This window comes from Rhinatrema bivittatum, chromosome 7 (assembly GCF_901001135.1).
Source record: "Rhinatrema bivittatum chromosome 7, aRhiBiv1.1, whole genome shotgun sequence".
In the NCBI taxonomy this organism is placed as follows: Eukaryota; Metazoa; Chordata; class Amphibia; order Gymnophiona; family Rhinatrematidae; genus Rhinatrema; species Rhinatrema bivittatum.
The window spans coordinates 190,869,767-190,888,009 of record NC_042621.1 but is presented as its reverse complement, the minus strand read 5'-3'; the positions used below and the strand labels follow the sequence as shown (position 1 = coordinate 190,888,009).

Sequence of the window (18,243 nt, the reverse complement as noted above, 5' to 3'; positions counted from 1 at the left end):
ACTGAACAGAAATCTATGCTTACAAAGATATTCTTTTAAATCATGCATCTATATGTAGAGACAGATAAAGAGAGTCAGAAATCATAAATGTCACAGAAACTGTACAATGGCAAACTATTTAAATGCATAATAATGATCCAGTCTTTTGAAGCCAAACAGCTGGGTACTCATATTACAACATGACACAAGACTGCAATGAAGCAGAGCACGATATCATTTGATTATTTTACCTGAATCATCAGTTTATGCAGTAATTTGGCAGATTATGTGACACCCATGGTTCAAAGGTCTAGTTGGCAACCTGGAAGTGTTCAGACTGAAAGGAGTCAATCCTCTGAGCATAATGGTCACTGTCCGTCAGAGGCTTCTGCCCCATGTAAGTGTAGAACCCCTCCTGCTGAAAATGCTCATAATGCAAGTTAATCCAACCTCTTTCATTACTGTAGCGCTCCGACTCAGAAAGGATCCTGGTCAGAGCCATAATGTAACTCAGTGCCATCTGCAGGGTCTCGTACTTGGACAGTTTCTTATCTTGACCCCACTGGGGGACCACTTTCCTCAGGCGGTCAAAGGCTGTGTTAAGTCCTTGCATTCTCCTCCTTTCCCTGGCATTTGCAGCCAGTCTTCTCCTGGAAGAACCCTCCATTCTTTCCGAAGCACATTTCAACCCAAAGTCTTTCCTGCTGCCGCACTGGGACTCCGGTGCCTCTGGACTAGAATCTGCCTCATTTGCTTTGAAGGATTTCATAGCTCTGCTTTATTAGGCTTCACAACCCAGAAGAATCCTGGAAGTTGGGGCGATTTATGATGTTCTTCTCGTGCAATAATTTTTAAAATCCGTATTGAGATTGATTATATCTGAGAAATCAGAATCAAGCCTTTTAAAATGCCAGGCATAATACTGAAAACACGAGGCACCATTTTAAACTGAAGTTCTGCCCGTGTGTTTTTTCCTTAATGCCGTGAGCATGCAGACGCAAGTTAAAGTTGAGCTGCTTTCTCGTTGGTGTAAAATTGGAAAGGTACAAAAAAATAAACTTTCATTCTCCAAATTCTATTGCAATCAGCTCTTCATCCCGCAATGTTCCACTGATTTCAATGTACTCCACCTGCTGCCAGTAAAAGAACTTCATGCCATTTGGGAGAGAGAGGCATAGTGCTTTTCAGAATGATGGATTTAGCTATGGCATGCTATAGTAGTTTTAAGAGAAGTCGTTCTTGGGGAGAACAGAGATGGATTGCTACTTCCTTCCTAACTGCTGGATGCTACTGACTGGATCTGTGAGCCTGGAGGAGGTTTTATAGTAAGAGACTCAAGCGCTGAACAGGTGGCAGCAGGTGGGCAGACGTCCCCTCCGCTTCGATCCCAGCACCTTCCTACCCTGGGAACTCCAAGAAAAGCAAGCAGAATCCTGCATTTAAAGCCTTCATCTGCTGAAAAGTCTATCCAAAGCCATCCAGCCCTAACATACCATCTGGAGTACTGTCTGGTCACACAAGGATCACAATTGTTGGGCACTCAGGCCTCGCCTGTGGATAATTTTAACCGCTCAAGAGAAATAATCCTCATTTATATTGTGCTCATATTAAAAAAAAAAAAAAAAAGTTGGAAAATGTTTTTGTCTGAAATTGTTTGTTTTAAGGATTTATTTGCTATATGGATATAATTTAAAAAGCCAAGTCGTGTGAGCATGAATAGCTAACCTCTTTTCTTACAGAAAAGACATGAAGCCCTTAACCGTGCATGCTATCTGGGTGCTGCTGAAGAAAGCTGATGCATTTTTTCCAAGCTCTTTGTAGATGGTGGTGATTCCAATTGTATTCAGTAAATGTCTATTTTGGGTGGGAAAGTTTTATTACGGAATAAGTGCCAGAGTGGTTATACTGCATTTTCATTGGTCTTTAAGAACAAGAAATAATTTTTTGATGCTTAAAACATATTTCTGTTTGAAGTTTAGGCTTTAGAAAATTACATTTGTAGAAAACAGAGACATAAATTCTAATTTTGTTGCTTAGAAGTGAATATAGGTAAATGATATGCATGCATATGTGCAGAAACACATAAGTATAGCAAATGTGTACATGTAGATTCTGCCTAAATATACAGTTTACACAGTACAGTGTGTATGCATTGGATTTCAAGCTTAATTAAGTTTTTAAACAAGCAGTTTGTGAATTGGTGATTTTGTTGTTAAGATTAATGCTATCTAATTAACTAACAACCACGGAACAATTGTTTCTAGCTTGACTAGAAAGCCCTGGGTCCCAGTAAAAAAAAGCCGAATAATCCATAGAAGAAGCACTGGCAATTAAATGAACTTGAATAATTTGAAAACAAAGGATAGAATCGAACATTAATGCACCCCGGCATGACAGATGTTGAATGCAAGCTGCTATGCTTGGTTACCCTGCTCTTTATTTTCTGAACATTAAAAAGTCCTAATTGCTGCAGGGGAGGGGGAACTCATATCACATTATTCATTATATTAAATTTCATTAATATTTCAGTAAATTTTTAGTTTCACAGCAATATAAAAAGCAAGTCTTCTATACTGTATATTTTATCATATTTTAAGTCTAACCACTTCTTTTAGTGAGTCCTTCCTAATGCTCCTCCCTTCAATTCAAATTCAAAAAATGCACATCCAAATTAAAAATATGAGCCTCTAAACAAGATGTTTGTGTATTCTGTGATTTGTTGCAGGTTGCAGGTTGCAATTCACTTTAGTAGCTCAAAATGAAATTTATCCAGCCTGATGTTGTACAAAGCTCCCTAGATCCTTTATTCAGATAGCCAATATAGCTACTATAATTTTATAGTGTGATGAACTGTGTGTTTCTAGTACTTCTACCCATGTAGTAAAGACTAGGAACAGGAATTTGTAGCATATTCAGTTATTGTCTCAGTTTCTCATGAGCATCTCATCACAGCTATAAATCTTTCTATTGATTGTATTGGCTTTGCTTCGTGAGAATATAAATAGCTTTATGTCTGCAGGTATTTGGCTCTTGGCAGTTTTCCTCATTCACACCCTGTTCCTTTCTAGTATCCTGCTTTCTCCTGCCACTTCCTGTTCTACTTCTCCCATGCAGTCACATCTAGCCCTGTCTTGCTCTCCAGCCTAAAGCACTAGTGTTAGCAAACAGTTTAACACAGCAACATAGCAACATAGTAAATGATGGTCCATCCAGACTGCCCATCAAGCTGCCCAGCAAATAATGGTCATAGCTGCCACAACGTGTAGGTTACCCACATGCTGTTAAGGGTAGTATCTGCCAATTCATGTGGGTTACCCCCATTCAGAAATGTTAGCAATAGGTTACCCTTTTTCTTCATTTCCATCCTCTAGCTATTAGGGATCCTCCATCCTTTTTGAATTCTATTACTATTCTTCTCTTCACCCATTCTTCCAGGAGGGCATTCCATGCATTCATCACCCTTTTGGAAGAGGGCGGTGAAGACAAGATTGTTAAGACTTCCAGAAAGAGCACAGAGGCTGGTGGCACTTTATAGAATAACAGATTTATTGAGGCATAAGCTTTTGAGGTCAAGAGTCCACTTCATCAGATAGTAAGACCCTCCTTTTCCATCTAAATTTTAGTTTATTACTGAGGAGATATTAATATTCAAAGTTTGTAATAGCTCCACCCACTTAGTCACTCCTCCCGTTATGAATTGCAGTACATCAGAGCACAACTCTATTACCAAAATCTTCAGCAGGTATCACACTGTTATATGCAAAGCCCATGCAGCTAAAAATTATATTCTAGGAAGAAGGCTTTTAAAAAACAGGGTTAACAACTTTCTGAGAAAAAGTATGACAACACAAGAAGTAAAATGTATTAGGACAAAAGGAAATAAGAAATGAAGAATGAGCCCAGAAATGGATATTTTAGACAATCTAGCTCCTACTATCTCTTTAAAAGTAGTTTTATTCCCTATAAAAGGACAACCCTAAGGTCCAGACTTCAAGTCACAGGACATCAATCTGCAAGCCACTTGCAACTGTCTGGGTACTAGACTGCTCTTGCATACTGCATAAAAAACTAGTGCTTTAAAACAGTGGTTCTCAACCTTTTTTCTATTGGAACACTCCTGACATCCCCATACAGAAATAATTGTAAAACTATACTAATAAGCAGAATAAATGTTTCAAAACAGCTATGAACAGAATAACATCCAACAATTAAAAACTCATAAAGCTATTAAAAATTCTCCAAACACCAATAAAATATTTCAAAACAGCAGACACATCACATAATATTAAATAATTAAAATGGCAGTTAATCAAGAAAAATAAACTTAAAAAGCCACCTTTACTTATCCCATCCAGCAGCTCTCCTAGTCCTCTTCCATGCAGGCCGTAGCACACACCAGAAGCAGTATTAGTGGCTAAGCTCTGTACTCATGGTTCTCTTCCTTAGGGCCCATGACCAATCTCTCTGTCTCACACACACAAACACACACACATACCAGTCACACCCCCATGACCAGTTTCTGTCTATCACACACCAATCATCTCCCGACCAGTCTTTGACACACACACCAGTCACCTTCCTGAACAGTTTCTTTCTCTTATACCATACACACACACAGGCTTCCCACTCCCTTGTTCTATCTTACATATACAGGCTTCTCACTCCCATGCTGTGTCTCACACACACCCAGGTTTCTCACTCCCATGCTCACTCTCTCCACATGCACAGGCATTCCCATAATCACTTTCTCTCTCTTACACACACACGCACCAGTCTCTCTCTCACTCCCTTGCTCGCTCTCTCCACATGCACAGGATTCTCATTCCCTTAATCACTTTCTTTCTCTCACATACACACACACCAGTCTCTCTCACACACCAGTCATCTCCTTGACCAGTCATTCTCTCACACACACACTCCAGTAATCTCTCTGACCAGTCACTTTTATTGTCTCTCACATATACACATATCACCTCTCTGACCAGTTTCTCTCAATCACACACATGTTCTCTCTCTCACACTTTCACACATGCTCTCAATCAAATACATGCTCTCAATTGCACACATGCTCTCAATCACAGTTACACATACACACTCTCAATCACACACACATTCTCTCACTTACACACAGGCTGGCTCTATCTCTCACTTCCTGCCCCCCCCCCCCAACAAAGCACAAATGGTAGCTGCAGCAGCCTCCTCCTCCAGCCCCTGCAGGCCAAGAAAGACGAATCCCATTGGCCACGGAAGCTAATGCTGCTGTCTCCTTTGCCAATTGCCAGCTGCTTCAGATTTTGCTCCGGGCCCACACTTCTGCTCGGGCCGATGCTGCATCGCTACTTTTCCAAGCAACATGGCTCTTTCTTCTTCCCGCGCACCCCACTGCGCATCACTTCCTGTTCTGGGCCACAGAGGCAGGTGCGGGAAGAAGAAAAGGCCCACTCGCAGTTGCCAGCCTCCACTAACACTGCTGCTGTTCACATTGGGCTTGAACGTGCTGATAGCCCAGGCAGCAATGGCAGCAGTGGAAGATTGTCTGCCTCTCGCTTGATGAAGGAAGAGGAAGGAAGAGCAGCGGGAGACTGGTAGCACACGACACACCTGCTGCTGCTTGGTGACACACCGGTTGAGTATCGCTCACAGGAAATCTTCATTAGAAATTCTTATCTCCTGATTACATACCTATGCTGGAGTAAAATGCTGATGTATAAAATCCTCAGGGCTCAGATTTGTGCTGTTTATTTGGAAGAAAACATTTTCAGGAGCACCACAAAGCTTCCAAGAAAGTCCTAGAGAAAAGGCAACTCTAGCAATTTGATGAAAACAAATTTAAAAAAGAGTATAGAGAAGTGAATCACATTTTGTTAAACAACAAATACATTTCCAAGTACAGGAACATGTTTTCATATAAAGAAAGAAAGATAGATAGATAGATAGATAGATAGATAGATAGATAGATAGATAGATAAAATATATGTAACCCCTGGGCTGGTCGTACCCAGATAGTGGTACCAGAGGCCAAATCTCAAATCACAATTTCAGGTAGTAAACTTTTCATAATGTTAAAATATCTCCAACTTTAGCGTTCCCCGAGATGGTGGAAGATTACTTACATGCCCTTAAGTCCCATTTCAACGTCTTGTATACAGCAGTGATGATAATAGGACTAACAAACATTAAAGCCACTAATTGGTAAAAACACACTGAAAGCTGACTTGGTTTCCAACAATACTTTTCCTGATATAGTGTGAAATGATGAAAATGTTCTTTATAGCAATTTGGTTCATAAGCGATGGTACAAATACTATAAATAAATTTGTGACTTCTTACAATCTTGTTTAAGGTTTAGATGCTAAGGCCAATTGATTCAGTCTTATTTTAATGTTTCTCCCATCCCATTGGCTTATATTTCTCTCCTAATGTAGGTGCAATAATAAAGATGTAATCCAATTTAGATGTTTCTTCAACTACACAATCTTTTATCTCCTACCTCTCTATGTAGTTTTCTTACACTCCTTGTTTTTGTTGTGGAGGTGGACTCTTGGCCTGAGGTGGTGTTGGCACCACCTATTAGGGAAACCCTCTCAGGTCCCCACCATCAGAAGGCAAGGCCAAGCGGGAAGCGGAGGCCAACTGGAGCTTTTCCAATACCAGCCCTCGTTCCCTGCAGGTTGAGCCCTTGGATACCAGGGTCGGCTGGACTTAGACGGGCCTCCATGTGGATGATCCTGAGAGAGGTGTCCAGAGGGCGGTATGCTGGAATGCAGCGGAGTCAAAGGGTCCCAGCAAGAGGCGAGATGAGGGCCAAGGTCAAGTCCAGGCAGAAGGTCGAGGGCAGGCAGCTAAGTTCGGGGTCGTTGGAAGGCGGCAAGGTTTGTAGTCAGGTTCAAGTCCGGGTCGAACCAAGGAAGTCTGTCTGAAGGAAGGCAGGAACAGGAATTGAAACAGGAGCTGGTACTGGAATGGGAACTGGAACAGGAGCAGGTATTGGAACAGGAACTGGATCAGCAACGAAGCACACAGCAGAGTAATGTGGAGACCTGTTGCCAAAGCAGGCTTTGGGCATCTGAGCCTGCCTTGAATAGTAGAGCCGGTTGATGTCATCACCTGGGGCCACAGGGGTCTTTCCTGCCACAGCCCCCTTAAATCCCGGAGAGACGCGTGCACTCCTGAGGCCGAAAGGCTGAAGAGGAGGAGGTGGTGGCGTCTCCCCGCATGGCACTCGGGGAGGTCTGGTCGGCCCTGGAGAAATTTGTCGTAGCACACGAGGGTCCCGGGAGCATGGGAGGAGCGTGGGCTCAGAGGCGACTGCCCACCACTGCCAAGGTGGTCAGGCCAGCTCCAGAGGCCTGGCTTCAGGGGTGAGTGAACCCAACCGTGGGCCTGCCATGGCTGGGGAGTGTAACAGTTCTCCTTGCCAAAACTGAATGGCACAAGTTATTCTCCTTTTCTTCCTTCCAGCATTAGAATTATACTCCTATTGCTGCTCTTTTCCAAATCTCCAGTAGATATTCATGAGCCCTATAGGGGATCCATCCCAACTTCTTTATTCCTTCTTTCCTTCCTCTCCTCTGGATGGCTATAAGTCATCCCTCCTCTGGATACTGGAAGTCTGCAGGTTCCTTCTCAGTGAAGGGACCTCTCATGTTGTTAGAACTGGAAAAACAGAAAGCAACTGAATTTCTAGTTAGTGGGCTGTCAGAACTGAAATAAATCATCATAAAAATATAAACGGGATAGGGAGGGACAGAAACTCCCATATCCAAAATAAAAGTCTCCATGGAAAAGTTAAGAGTCAAACAACAGAAATAGTAGAGGCCAGCCAAGACATGTTGCCTCTAGAAAAAGAAGCTACCATCCATACCCTAAGATGATGGGCTGGCTTTATATACTAGAGGAACTCACAATTTACTCTCTTCCACATGGGGGAAGTCTACACCCACTCTAAAGTTAGGTTTCCTCCCAAAACAAAAATGGTTTGCTCCTATACCTGTTCCTAGTAGGGATCAAAGGTATCTCTAAATAGATAAATAGATGGACATTAATTAAAGCACCATTTATTCAAGGATCCATTAACCAGAAACTCTCTTCATCCAGAAAAAAATCACATTCTTTGGGCACTGATCCATTATCTAGAAAAACTTATATTATCCGAAAACTGATTAGCTTCTTATAATCCGTTATCTGGAAAAAAAAAACCCCCAACTATTAGTTTCATATGATCTATTATCTGGAAAAACTCTCATCATCCAAACTTTTTTATCATCAGAAAACTACTTAATATAAATATATATACACACCCAGACACATATAATGGGTGATTCTCTAATTATTATTTAATTTAGCTAACATTAATCCCTAGTTTACTTCAACCTATTATTTCAACAAGGAACCACAATTTGAATCTCTTGGTAATTAGTCTTATTCTGTTATCTGATGCTGATCTGATCATTTGCCTTTTGTGAGTCACAAAACTAGCTGTGGAGTAATGTGAGCACTTGTGAAGGCTGCATTGCCCAGAACTACATGCATTTCATCCAGGCAATGGTAGACATCAATCACTGCCTTGGATATCATTCTGTAAAGTACTGCTCATAAGTATGAGTGTCAAGGATTTTGCAGTGTGACAGATAACAGATGCTATTATTCCCAGAAATGCCATTTTGGAATATGAAGATGGTTTTCCTTGGTTTATTATCACTGTGATTATCCAGTATGACCCTGACTATTTTGAGATCAACAGCAGCAGGTAAGAGATACTTTGATTTCAACTCATTAACTGACTTTCTTTTTCTTTTCTTTTTTAACCATTGTCTTACTTTATGAAATGCCCCAAGTCTCTTGTCTTATATGTTTCTTATTAGATTGTAAATTCCATTGAACAGGGACTGTCTTTTTTGTGTGGTACTTGTACAGCGCTGCTTATGTTGTGTAGTGCTATTGAAATGTTAAGTCGTAGTAGTAGTAGCTCGTTGCTACTGTGAAGGGTGGCATGGGTGTGAGCCCTTGGTGCTGCAGCATAGTTGATACAGCCTCATAGGCAAACCTACGAGGTCTACACCAGCAGCTGACAGACATGCCCTGTAGCAGGACAGACTGGAGCTTCACCTATACTAGCTTCCTCCCCCACAGGTTGAGCCCTTGGGTTCTGGTGGCTGGCAGGTCTTAGGCGGATCCCGGGTGGTGAATAGAACAAGAGTCTAAAGATATGCAGGCTCAGTGCAGGCAGCAAACTAATGGACACTAATTTTTCTCATGTACACAAATGTTCAGTATAACTAAATAGGTTATCCCATATATTGTTGATAACCTTTTGTTTATTGATACCGTTTTTAATTTTCTCAATTTTTTAAGTTTTTTGAATATTTCATTGCATTTTAATTCATTTCCATTTTAATGCAGTATATTCTTTTTAACTCTCATTGATAATTGTGCTTGTCCAAAACGTTATAAAAAGCTCTCTCTTACACGGTCTCCATCTCTAAAGGTTATCGTTTACTTAACTTAAGTTTCAGAGGAAATCTTCTTCTCACTATATTTAAGAGAAGAAGATTTCCTCTGAAACTTAAGTTAAGTAAACGATAACCTTTAGAGATGGAGACCGTGTAAGAGAGAGCTTTTTATAACGCTTTGGACAAGCACAATTATCAATGAAAGTTAAAAAGAATATACTGCATTAAAATGGAAATGAATTAAAATGCAATGAAATATTCAAAAAATTGAAAACTTAAAAAATTGAGAAAATTAAAAACGGTATCAATAAATATAAGGTTATCAACAATATATGGGATAACCTATTTAGTTATACCGAACATTTGTGTACATGAGAAAATTTAGTGTCCTCTGATTGTTGGAATTTGTGATATAATTAAGAGAGGACCATTTGGGCTTTGTTAGTTTTTGGAACAAACTAATGGAGTCAGAGAGACAGGCCAAGGTTGGGGCAAGTGGCTAACAAGAGTGGTCAGGTCCAGGCAAGAAGTCAGATCCAGGTAGCAGGCAATTGTAGTCAGGTCCAAGTGAAACATCAGGTTCAGGCAGCAGGCATCCATGATGAGGTCGAAGCAAGAGGTCAAGATCCAGAGAGTCAAGTCAAGGGGGGACAAAGACACACAGAAGACACTGGACAAGACGGGCAGGCAAAGCAAGGCTGGATGAGGCAAGGCTGGAAGACGGGGCAAGGCTGGAAGCCTAGTCAAAGCAAGGTTGGACGAAGAAATAGAAACGCAGGACTCAGAAGCCAGGAATACTAAGCAACATGTACTGAAAGGCAGAAGACCCATTGCTGAGGCACCGCTGATAGTTCGAGGCTGCCTTAAGTAGTATGAGCAGGTGATGTCATTGGAAGGTGCCAGATTCGGTTTCCCATGCTGAGCCCTTTAAACATAAGTGTGTATGATGTGTGCGCACCTAGCGTAAGGTCTGGGAGGAACAGGAGCATGGCAGGGCCTGGACATTGCATCAGTGTGTGAGCCATGTGGCACAGCCCTGGTAGAATGGGGCGGTGTTCCTGCCATGTGCAGATTGAAGCAGCTTTGGGGGTAAATGAGAATTCTCTTCGAGTCCATAGTTTTTCTAGGACATAAGATACTGCCATTGGTTGTGGACTCTTCGAGGAATCTAAAATCTCCTGGACCTTAAGCTGAGTGTCTTCTTCCATAACAACTTTGGTGATCTGGGTAGGCGGTCTGCCTGGTCAAGAGAGAATTGCAGGTTTCAACCAGAGAGAAGTGGAAAACATTGTGAACCGTAAAGATGCTGGTAAATTGAGCTGGTAAGCCACAGGACCCAGTTTTCACTCAATGGAAATTGGACCCATGAATCGTGGTGCAAACTTTAAGGATGGCATCTTCAATTGTAGGATTTTTGTGCTGCCCCAAATTAGATTTCTTGGACGAAGATGAGGTCCTCAGCAACGTTTCTTGTTGGTATGTTTCTTAAAACGTTCCACTGCTTGTTCTAGGAGGTGGTGTGTCTTTTGCCACAGTTCCTGGAATTTCTGTACTATCAAGTTAGCTGCCGGGCAAGGAACAGAGATTGGAACAGGTCTTGGTGTATGGGGGTGGCACCCAAACACTATGTAGAAAAGTGATGACCTGTGAAACTGTTTTCATGGTTATTATGGCAGAATTTTTCCCATTGGAGGAAGGAAACCCAGTTATCTTATTGTTGGTTCACATAGGCTTATAGAAAGGCCTTGAGGCTCTGAATTGCTAGCTCAGTTTGTCCATTGCTCTGGGGGTGGTAGGCCAAGGTGAAATCCAACATAATTCCGAACTTCTTGCACAAGCCTTTCCAGTAGTGGTCTGTGAACTGAATCCCCACCCCCACCCCGGTCTAAAAGGATGTGAAAGGGAAGCCTGTGCAGATGGAAGGTGTGTTGGACAAAGAGTTTATCCAGTTCAGGTGCAGATGGGAAACCCGGAAGAGGCATGAAATGAGTCATCTACGAGTGAGAAATAAGGAGTAAAGGAGAAGAGTAGTACCCCGCCAGTGTAGATCCACTACAGATATCCACTGGATATTTGGGGAAAGAGTTGGAAGGTTCTGATCAGGTACAACAAAGAGTGAGAGAAACCAGAGGACTGTGACACTTGAATACCAAGATATTTGATGAAAGATATTGTAAATTGGGAATTGAATTTGATTCATCATCCCACCGCTGTAGAGATCCTTGAGAAGGAAGCTTTAAAACTTCCCCTAAACTGGGAAGGAATCTGGTTGATTAAAGTATCTTGAGGAAGGAAGTACAGAGTCACAGATTTACTCTCAGTAAGATGTGTTATGGACTTGTAAGCAGTACTATATTCCATTTCACAACAATCTATCAGTAAAGTTACACTGAAATCTTATCATTGCATCCAGCGTGATTTTTACTTCTTGCTATAGAGAGGGTGAAAGAACACCCAGGGGCTAAGAGAATATTCTTCCCCCTCTATGCCTAACCCCCATGGGGAATCATGGAGGAACTTAAGAACTAGTGGATAGTGTGGACTGGAAGATAATTTAAGCCTTAGGATTTACTATGTGCCCATGGACTCTTTATGAGTTACACATATAAAGGAGTGCCCCTTTTTAGCCTTAGAAAAGTGGCCTTGCCCTTTACAAGCATGCAGCTTGTGGCTTCAGCTGGTCTGAGTGTCGTCAGCATGACAGAAGTTTTGCCAGTTGGTGATATCAGGTTAGTGTCAGTAAAAGAAGTAGTATAATAACATCTACTCCCTTGTGAGTAGGAGAATTGAGCAGAGGATTGAAGAGGATTCTAAGCTCTAGCGTCCTTGTATTGTCTAGAGCTGTCTCCCACAGAGGGCCTCCATCAGAGCTGTAGCCAGCCTATGGCTAATGTAGCCACAACCATAGACGCCATCCACTAGGAGCACCATAGCTCTCTCCTAATGTTGCTACAAAATAGCTGCCTCTGTTGTCCTGCCTGAGAAGCTGCATCTGCCCAGGGCTGAAGATGGCAGATGGCTCTTACCATCACCCCCCTCTCCCAGACATGTCCTACACTAACAGCTGCTCCTGTGGCTGCATGGGCTGGAAAAATATTTGGTGATTCTTGCCACTTTTTTCTTGTGATGGCCCACAGAGCCAAAGAGTAGTGGTTGCACCCCCTCCCCCTCCCACCACAGTTCAACTGGCATGAAAGTGGAGCCAGCGGGCCATGCTTTTAATTTCCTCCTCCTGCCACCAGCAACACTCCCTCCTGCGTGGTTCAAACGTTGCACTAGAGGGGGCGAGAGGAGTCCACATCCTGTCTGACCACCTCAGGAAAGGGGCTTTGAAATGGAAGGTGGAGGCGAATAGAAAGATGGAAGGTGAGAGTAAGATTGAAATGGGAGGCAGAGGAAAGGAAAGATTAAAGGTGAGGGAGAGGAAGAGAAGAAAAGGGTAGAAGATGGGCTAGAAAGTGAAGGTGAGGAAGGGAAGGTTAAAAGGTGAGGTGAGGGTGAGGAAGGTAAGGTTGCAAGGTGGGAGGATTTGAAAGGTGAGACGAGAGGATAGATAGTGAGGAAGGATTAGAATGTGAGAGAAGGAAAGGAAGAAAGTGACGGGGATGGTAAAATCTGATGTAATCCTTAGCAGGGTTGTTAATCCCAAGGGCACACAAACAAATTTATTTTTCTTCGGGGCTGCTCTGGCTAGCAAATTTATTCCCATGCTGGACTCTTCCATCCTTGCTTGTTGTTTCTGGGGGAACTTCTCATGGGGAAAAGTCAAGTGGGATCAGGCTAGTTCTCAGCACTGCAACCCCAGTGGGGAGAGGAGATCCAAAAAGCCTCCCCACTGTTTTCAAGTTCAAAAAATAATTCCAAAGTTAAACTGGATACATCTTCTGCCCTCACTGACTCTCGCAGCAGGATCCATTACTGGTGCTTGCCCACCTAGGGTTTAGAGTAGGCTCACATGTCTTTGGTCCCCTGGTGGGAGTCCTTTTGCCCTGAAAGGGTATCAGGCATAACAATCTATCTCTCTGTAAATTAGTAAGAGAAGGACCCTCTGGCAGGAAGTGCACAATGAGGTATCACGTCCAAATGAAACTCCATCTAGATGAAGCTGGGAGGCCTCACCAGAGTGTAAAACTTAAACATCCTTACTGTTCAAATGCTTCATCAAACTGATCCCAATGAGTTCTAAAATGATTGGTCTAAATAGAATTAAGGTATCCAATCAAAGCCATCCATGTGTGAGGAGCTGATGGGGGATGGATGGCTCATGTTAGAGTATTCTATGCAGGTACTCAGTGACATCTAGTGGCCAAATTTGAGGTTTGCCACACTGAGGAAGTGAAGGGAAGGATGATAAGTGAAGGGGGTTGGAAGATGAGAGGAGCAGGAAGAAGGACAGAAGAAAAGAGGTAGTTGGAAGGATGGAAGGAGAGGAGTGCAAAGGCAGAGGGAAAGATGGAAATTGAAGGGGCTTGTACGTTGAGGGAAAGAAGAGGGACGGATGGAAGGTAAGAGAGGAAGAGGAAAGGTGATTGAATGGAGGGAGGCAGGGAATAATTTGGAAGAAAAGTGGACTTTCAGAGAGAACGAATAGAGGCAGCTGTTGATGGAAAGGACAGGAGACCCAGGTAGCTGGAGATAGTAAAGAGATGAAAGGGTTGAGAAGGGTGATAGAGGGGAGAGTTGTGGAGATATGGGGTTGAGAGGAGGAGGGGAAGAAGGAGGGATAAAATCTAGCTATAAGTTTATAGTGAGACAGAGAGAGAAAAATGAAGAAATATGAGGTAAGGATAAAGCAATGTCAGAACTGTAAGGGAGAAACTGAAGAACACAGGAAAAGAGAGAACAAATAGAAAATGGACAGGACATTCTGGAAAATATGGAGGACCAAAGTGATTAGAAAAATGTCCAGACAAAGGTAGAAAGTAGCATTTTATTTTCGTTTTAGTGAACAGAATATGTCAACTTTGGAAATGTGTGGCTCTTAATATGTTTTTATTTTGCATGTGTGCCTAATTATATATTATACATAATAATGGTGTTATGTGTAACCCAGGCACTTTTCGGGTTACCAGTATGTCCTGGGTATTTAGAATCAGTCTTCTAGTCAGAGAAGGATGGATAATGGGAGGATCCATTCAAATTCAGCCCCTCCTTCTGTGAGGTCTGGAATGGCCTGCCCATTGGTAACAGTAAATAACCGTGCACTTGCCTCAGCTTGGGAGGCTGTCCTTTGAGTTAAGAAAAAAGTTCAGAGGTAGAGGAGTTAAGCTTTTTTTATTAGTTTACAGGCCCAACCAGTTTTAGCCAAGCAAGCCCTGTTTGGTGGCCCTAGCCAGAGTTGGGAGGGTTTCTGCCCAGCCAGTACTCAAACTGTCTGGTGGGAGAACCCTCTGAGTGCATTTGTTGGACTTTTACCCTTTTGAATGTAGGGGCCTCGCTGGAGCCTGTTTAGCTCCTAGACTCAGGGCACGGAGAATCCTGGGTCTGAGCCTGGCAGGTTAGGGAAGACCTGTCTTCCATTGCAAGGAAGGGGTGCCAATAACCTACTGTGAGCCACCGGGAGATATCTTCAGTTTTGTAAGCCTAATTTCAAGGTCCAGGTTGGAAGTCCTGATTGCCCTTCCTTCCTGCCAAGACATTGAAATTCCTCCTCCAAGGGATCCCTCCCACCAGGGATTCAAGGAAGAGATCTAAAGACTACAGTAAGAGCAAATAAGGGTTTAATCAACTAACTGTGAATAAAAGGCAAAGCCTAACCCCAGTGAAGCCATCCATCCTGTGCTTCCGTGACCCCCGGGGAGAGAGAGACCTTTAACTCTGTGCAGCAGCTTAGTATTCTGTGTTCTGCCCATCCAAAGGACACCCTGCCCAGCTGGGACTCTATTTTTTCCAAAGCTCTGGAGGGTAGTAGTTCCCGGGACAGTGGCAACACATATTCCTGCACAGATTGAGGACAATCCGGTAAAGAACATATGTAATGGTGCTGTGGATCAGGATGTTGCCATCTTATAACTGTTTGCAACAGTAAATATTTATTTGGACACTAGCACAGTGGCTCCTTTGATTTCTTTGGCACACAGAGTATCAGCATTTCCCTAACCCAGGGGATTCCAAAAGGAGAGTTAGTCACCCCGCACCAGGAACCTAGACGACTCCTTTCATCCCCCAGTCAAAAGAGCCTACACCCTGGGAAGGAAGTGAAGTCGGAGAGCTAGCCCGGGTTCCGGCCCCAAAGAACTTATAAATTATTTTATGGCCCCATTGGAGTGCAGTCCGCACCCGGGGATGGGGCTGTATTTGTTTTAAATTTAGAAACATTTAACTGAGTCTCCCAACTAGCAGTGTTGTATTTAGGGTGAGGGCACATTTTTTTCACATGGCCATAGGTGCCCCATTGCCTGGCTACACCTCTGGGCTCCATAGGGCGTGTCTCCCCAGAGAGGATCCAGTGAGGTTTGAGTGGAGGAGAAGAATTCCAGGGTGGAAGTGCCTTGGAGACCAGAAGAGACAGTAGAAGGTGCCAGAGGAAAGGGCATCCCGCCTGGAAAAATCACCCGAGGCATAGATTGATTCATTTACCGTCAGGCAAGATTCCAAATCTGAGAGAGAAAGAGGAAAGTATTGATAGAAAAAAGGATTACAATTACTAAGCAGGTACTGGGAGGGCCAAGGGTGGAAAAGAGTACCTGTCCCAAAGAGCTGACCTGTTTGTGCGAGAAGGGGAAAGAGATTGTGATTTATTTTTTTCTGTTTCTTTGTGCTGTGGAGACTCTGTTGCAGTATGGATACACTGCTCTAAGTGTACCTTTTAGACTTTGTTTTGCCACCAGGTTTCCAGTAAGATTTTATTTGAGTAACGGTTTTGTTTGTGAATAGTGATTTTTGTTACCAGACAGATGTGCAGAAGAGCCCACAGAGAGAGACTAAACCCTAAGGGCCTTGAAAACTTGTTTTAGTCTCCTCTGTGCAGGAACCTTGGGATGGTCATGGGGCCTTGTGTAGTCCATGGCCCTAGCTGTGTGTCCTCGTGCCCAGGACCAGAACTCGACAGAGGCTGCACACATATAAAATAATTACTTTCCCAAGTCACACAGATATTTCAATTAAAAATAAACAAACATTACCTTTGTCTTTTTCCCTCACATGGTACTGTTCTATCTCCTCTGATTTCTCTGCTTGCTTCCCTTGACTTCTTTTCCTGGTTTTCTTTCTGTCTCAGTTTGCCTTCTGACTCTTCTCCTTTTCCCAGCTCTCCCTTTTCCAGCAGATATTGCTTTTCTTTCCATGTCACTTCATCTCTGTCTTTCCTCTCTCCCTTTCCTCCATCCATCCTTCACCACTTCACACCTTTCATACTCTTGCATTTCATGTTTACTGCCCACCCCTCTGTCCCCCCTATCTTTCTCTTCCCCATCACAGCCTTCTCTCTCACCCAGTTATCTTTCCCTTACCCTCCCCAGACCATTGCCTCCCCACTTTCCATTAACCCCTCCCAGCCTTTCATCTCTATCTCCCTCCTACCCTCTCCTTATAATCTCCTTGCCCCTCTCCATTTCCTTTTGTGCCCCATTAGTCATTCACTCGCTCTCCACTCCCATATTCTTTAAATCGTGTTAATCCTCTCTCCATTGTTCACCCTCTTTTTCCTTTTCTATGGCTCACCTCCCTCTCTCTCTACTCTCCTCCGTAGATCCCCTCTACATCTTCCCTTACCTTCCTTATGGTTCCCTCTCCTCCCTTGTGGCTCCTTTCTGCAGTAGAGAGCTGAGCGTTACCATCTCAGGGTCCTGCAGAGGTGTACAGCAGACCCTCAAAAGGGGCAGGTGAAGTAGGCAACTGCCCGGGGTGCCAGGCCCAGGGGTCACCAACATGCCTCATCAGGCATCGGGGCACCAGTGCTGCAGGCCACTGCAGTAGGGACAGGAGTCCTCAAAGCTCCTAGGGCAGCTGCTGGACCGCATCCCTTCCTGTGGTTGGCCCTGCCCCCCAAACTGCCTGGGGCAGTACTTGGATTTGAGGTGGGTCTGGATGTAGACACAAAGCAAGACAAAACACTTAATAAAAACAAAACCTAAAGCACAAAAATAAACAAAATCATGATGAAAAGTAGGACTTGGTGCAACTGTTTATTTCTTTCAGAATAGACGTGAAGATGAATGGTGCTAGGAATCTGTGTGGTTGCCAGGACCTGGTGCTTTGCTATGGCTGCTGCTATCTCTGCTGCCCCCAGAAATTGCCGCCCTGTGCAAATCTACATGTTTCATCTCTATTTTATATTGCATTCATTTTCAAAATATATATCACCCTCATCCCAAAAGACCCAGGGCAGCTTACAGCAATATCAATAAATACAAATATATAAAAAATATAATAACATAATACAATAACAATGCCATAGCCTAAATATAACATGAAATTCAATATAAAAGCTAATAAATACAAGCACATAAAATATATAAATATATATTGTTGCAGGTTCATGCCACCGGCCACTCTCCCAGTCACAATCTGGCTGGGATTCTCTGGCTAAATAAGAAGCTGAAATGCTGGTTAAGTCCCTGAGGGTGTTTCTCCTCAGTCCTGCTGCCTGATGTCTCCTTACAGCTTCTTCAGATTCTTCCCTCTGAGACTCCCCAAGCCAGGTACTCCAGTCTCTATAGCCTGTTCCTTCCAGGGTCTCACAGCTCTGGATTCTGGCCCTCTCACACCAAATGATGAGTTGGGTTTAAGCAAACATAGTCCCAGTTATCCCAGTAGCTTAAAGTCTTTTTAGCCTTACTTTATCAAACAACAGTTCGAAAATTCTGCAGTA

The 18,243-nt window shown here is 43.2% G+C and overlaps 1 protein-coding gene across 1 annotated transcript; it reads right to left on the bottom strand.

The window, feature by feature from the left end:
- Window positions 1–289: 289 nt before the first annotated feature.
- ATOH7 (atonal bHLH transcription factor 7) lies at window positions 290–748 on the bottom strand. The gene has a single exon (XM_029610713.1). The coding sequence runs from the start codon at window positions 746–748 to the stop codon at window positions 290–292; it is 459 nt and encodes a 152-aa protein (XP_029466573.1).
- Between the last annotated feature and the right edge of the window lie 17,495 nt (window positions 749–18,243).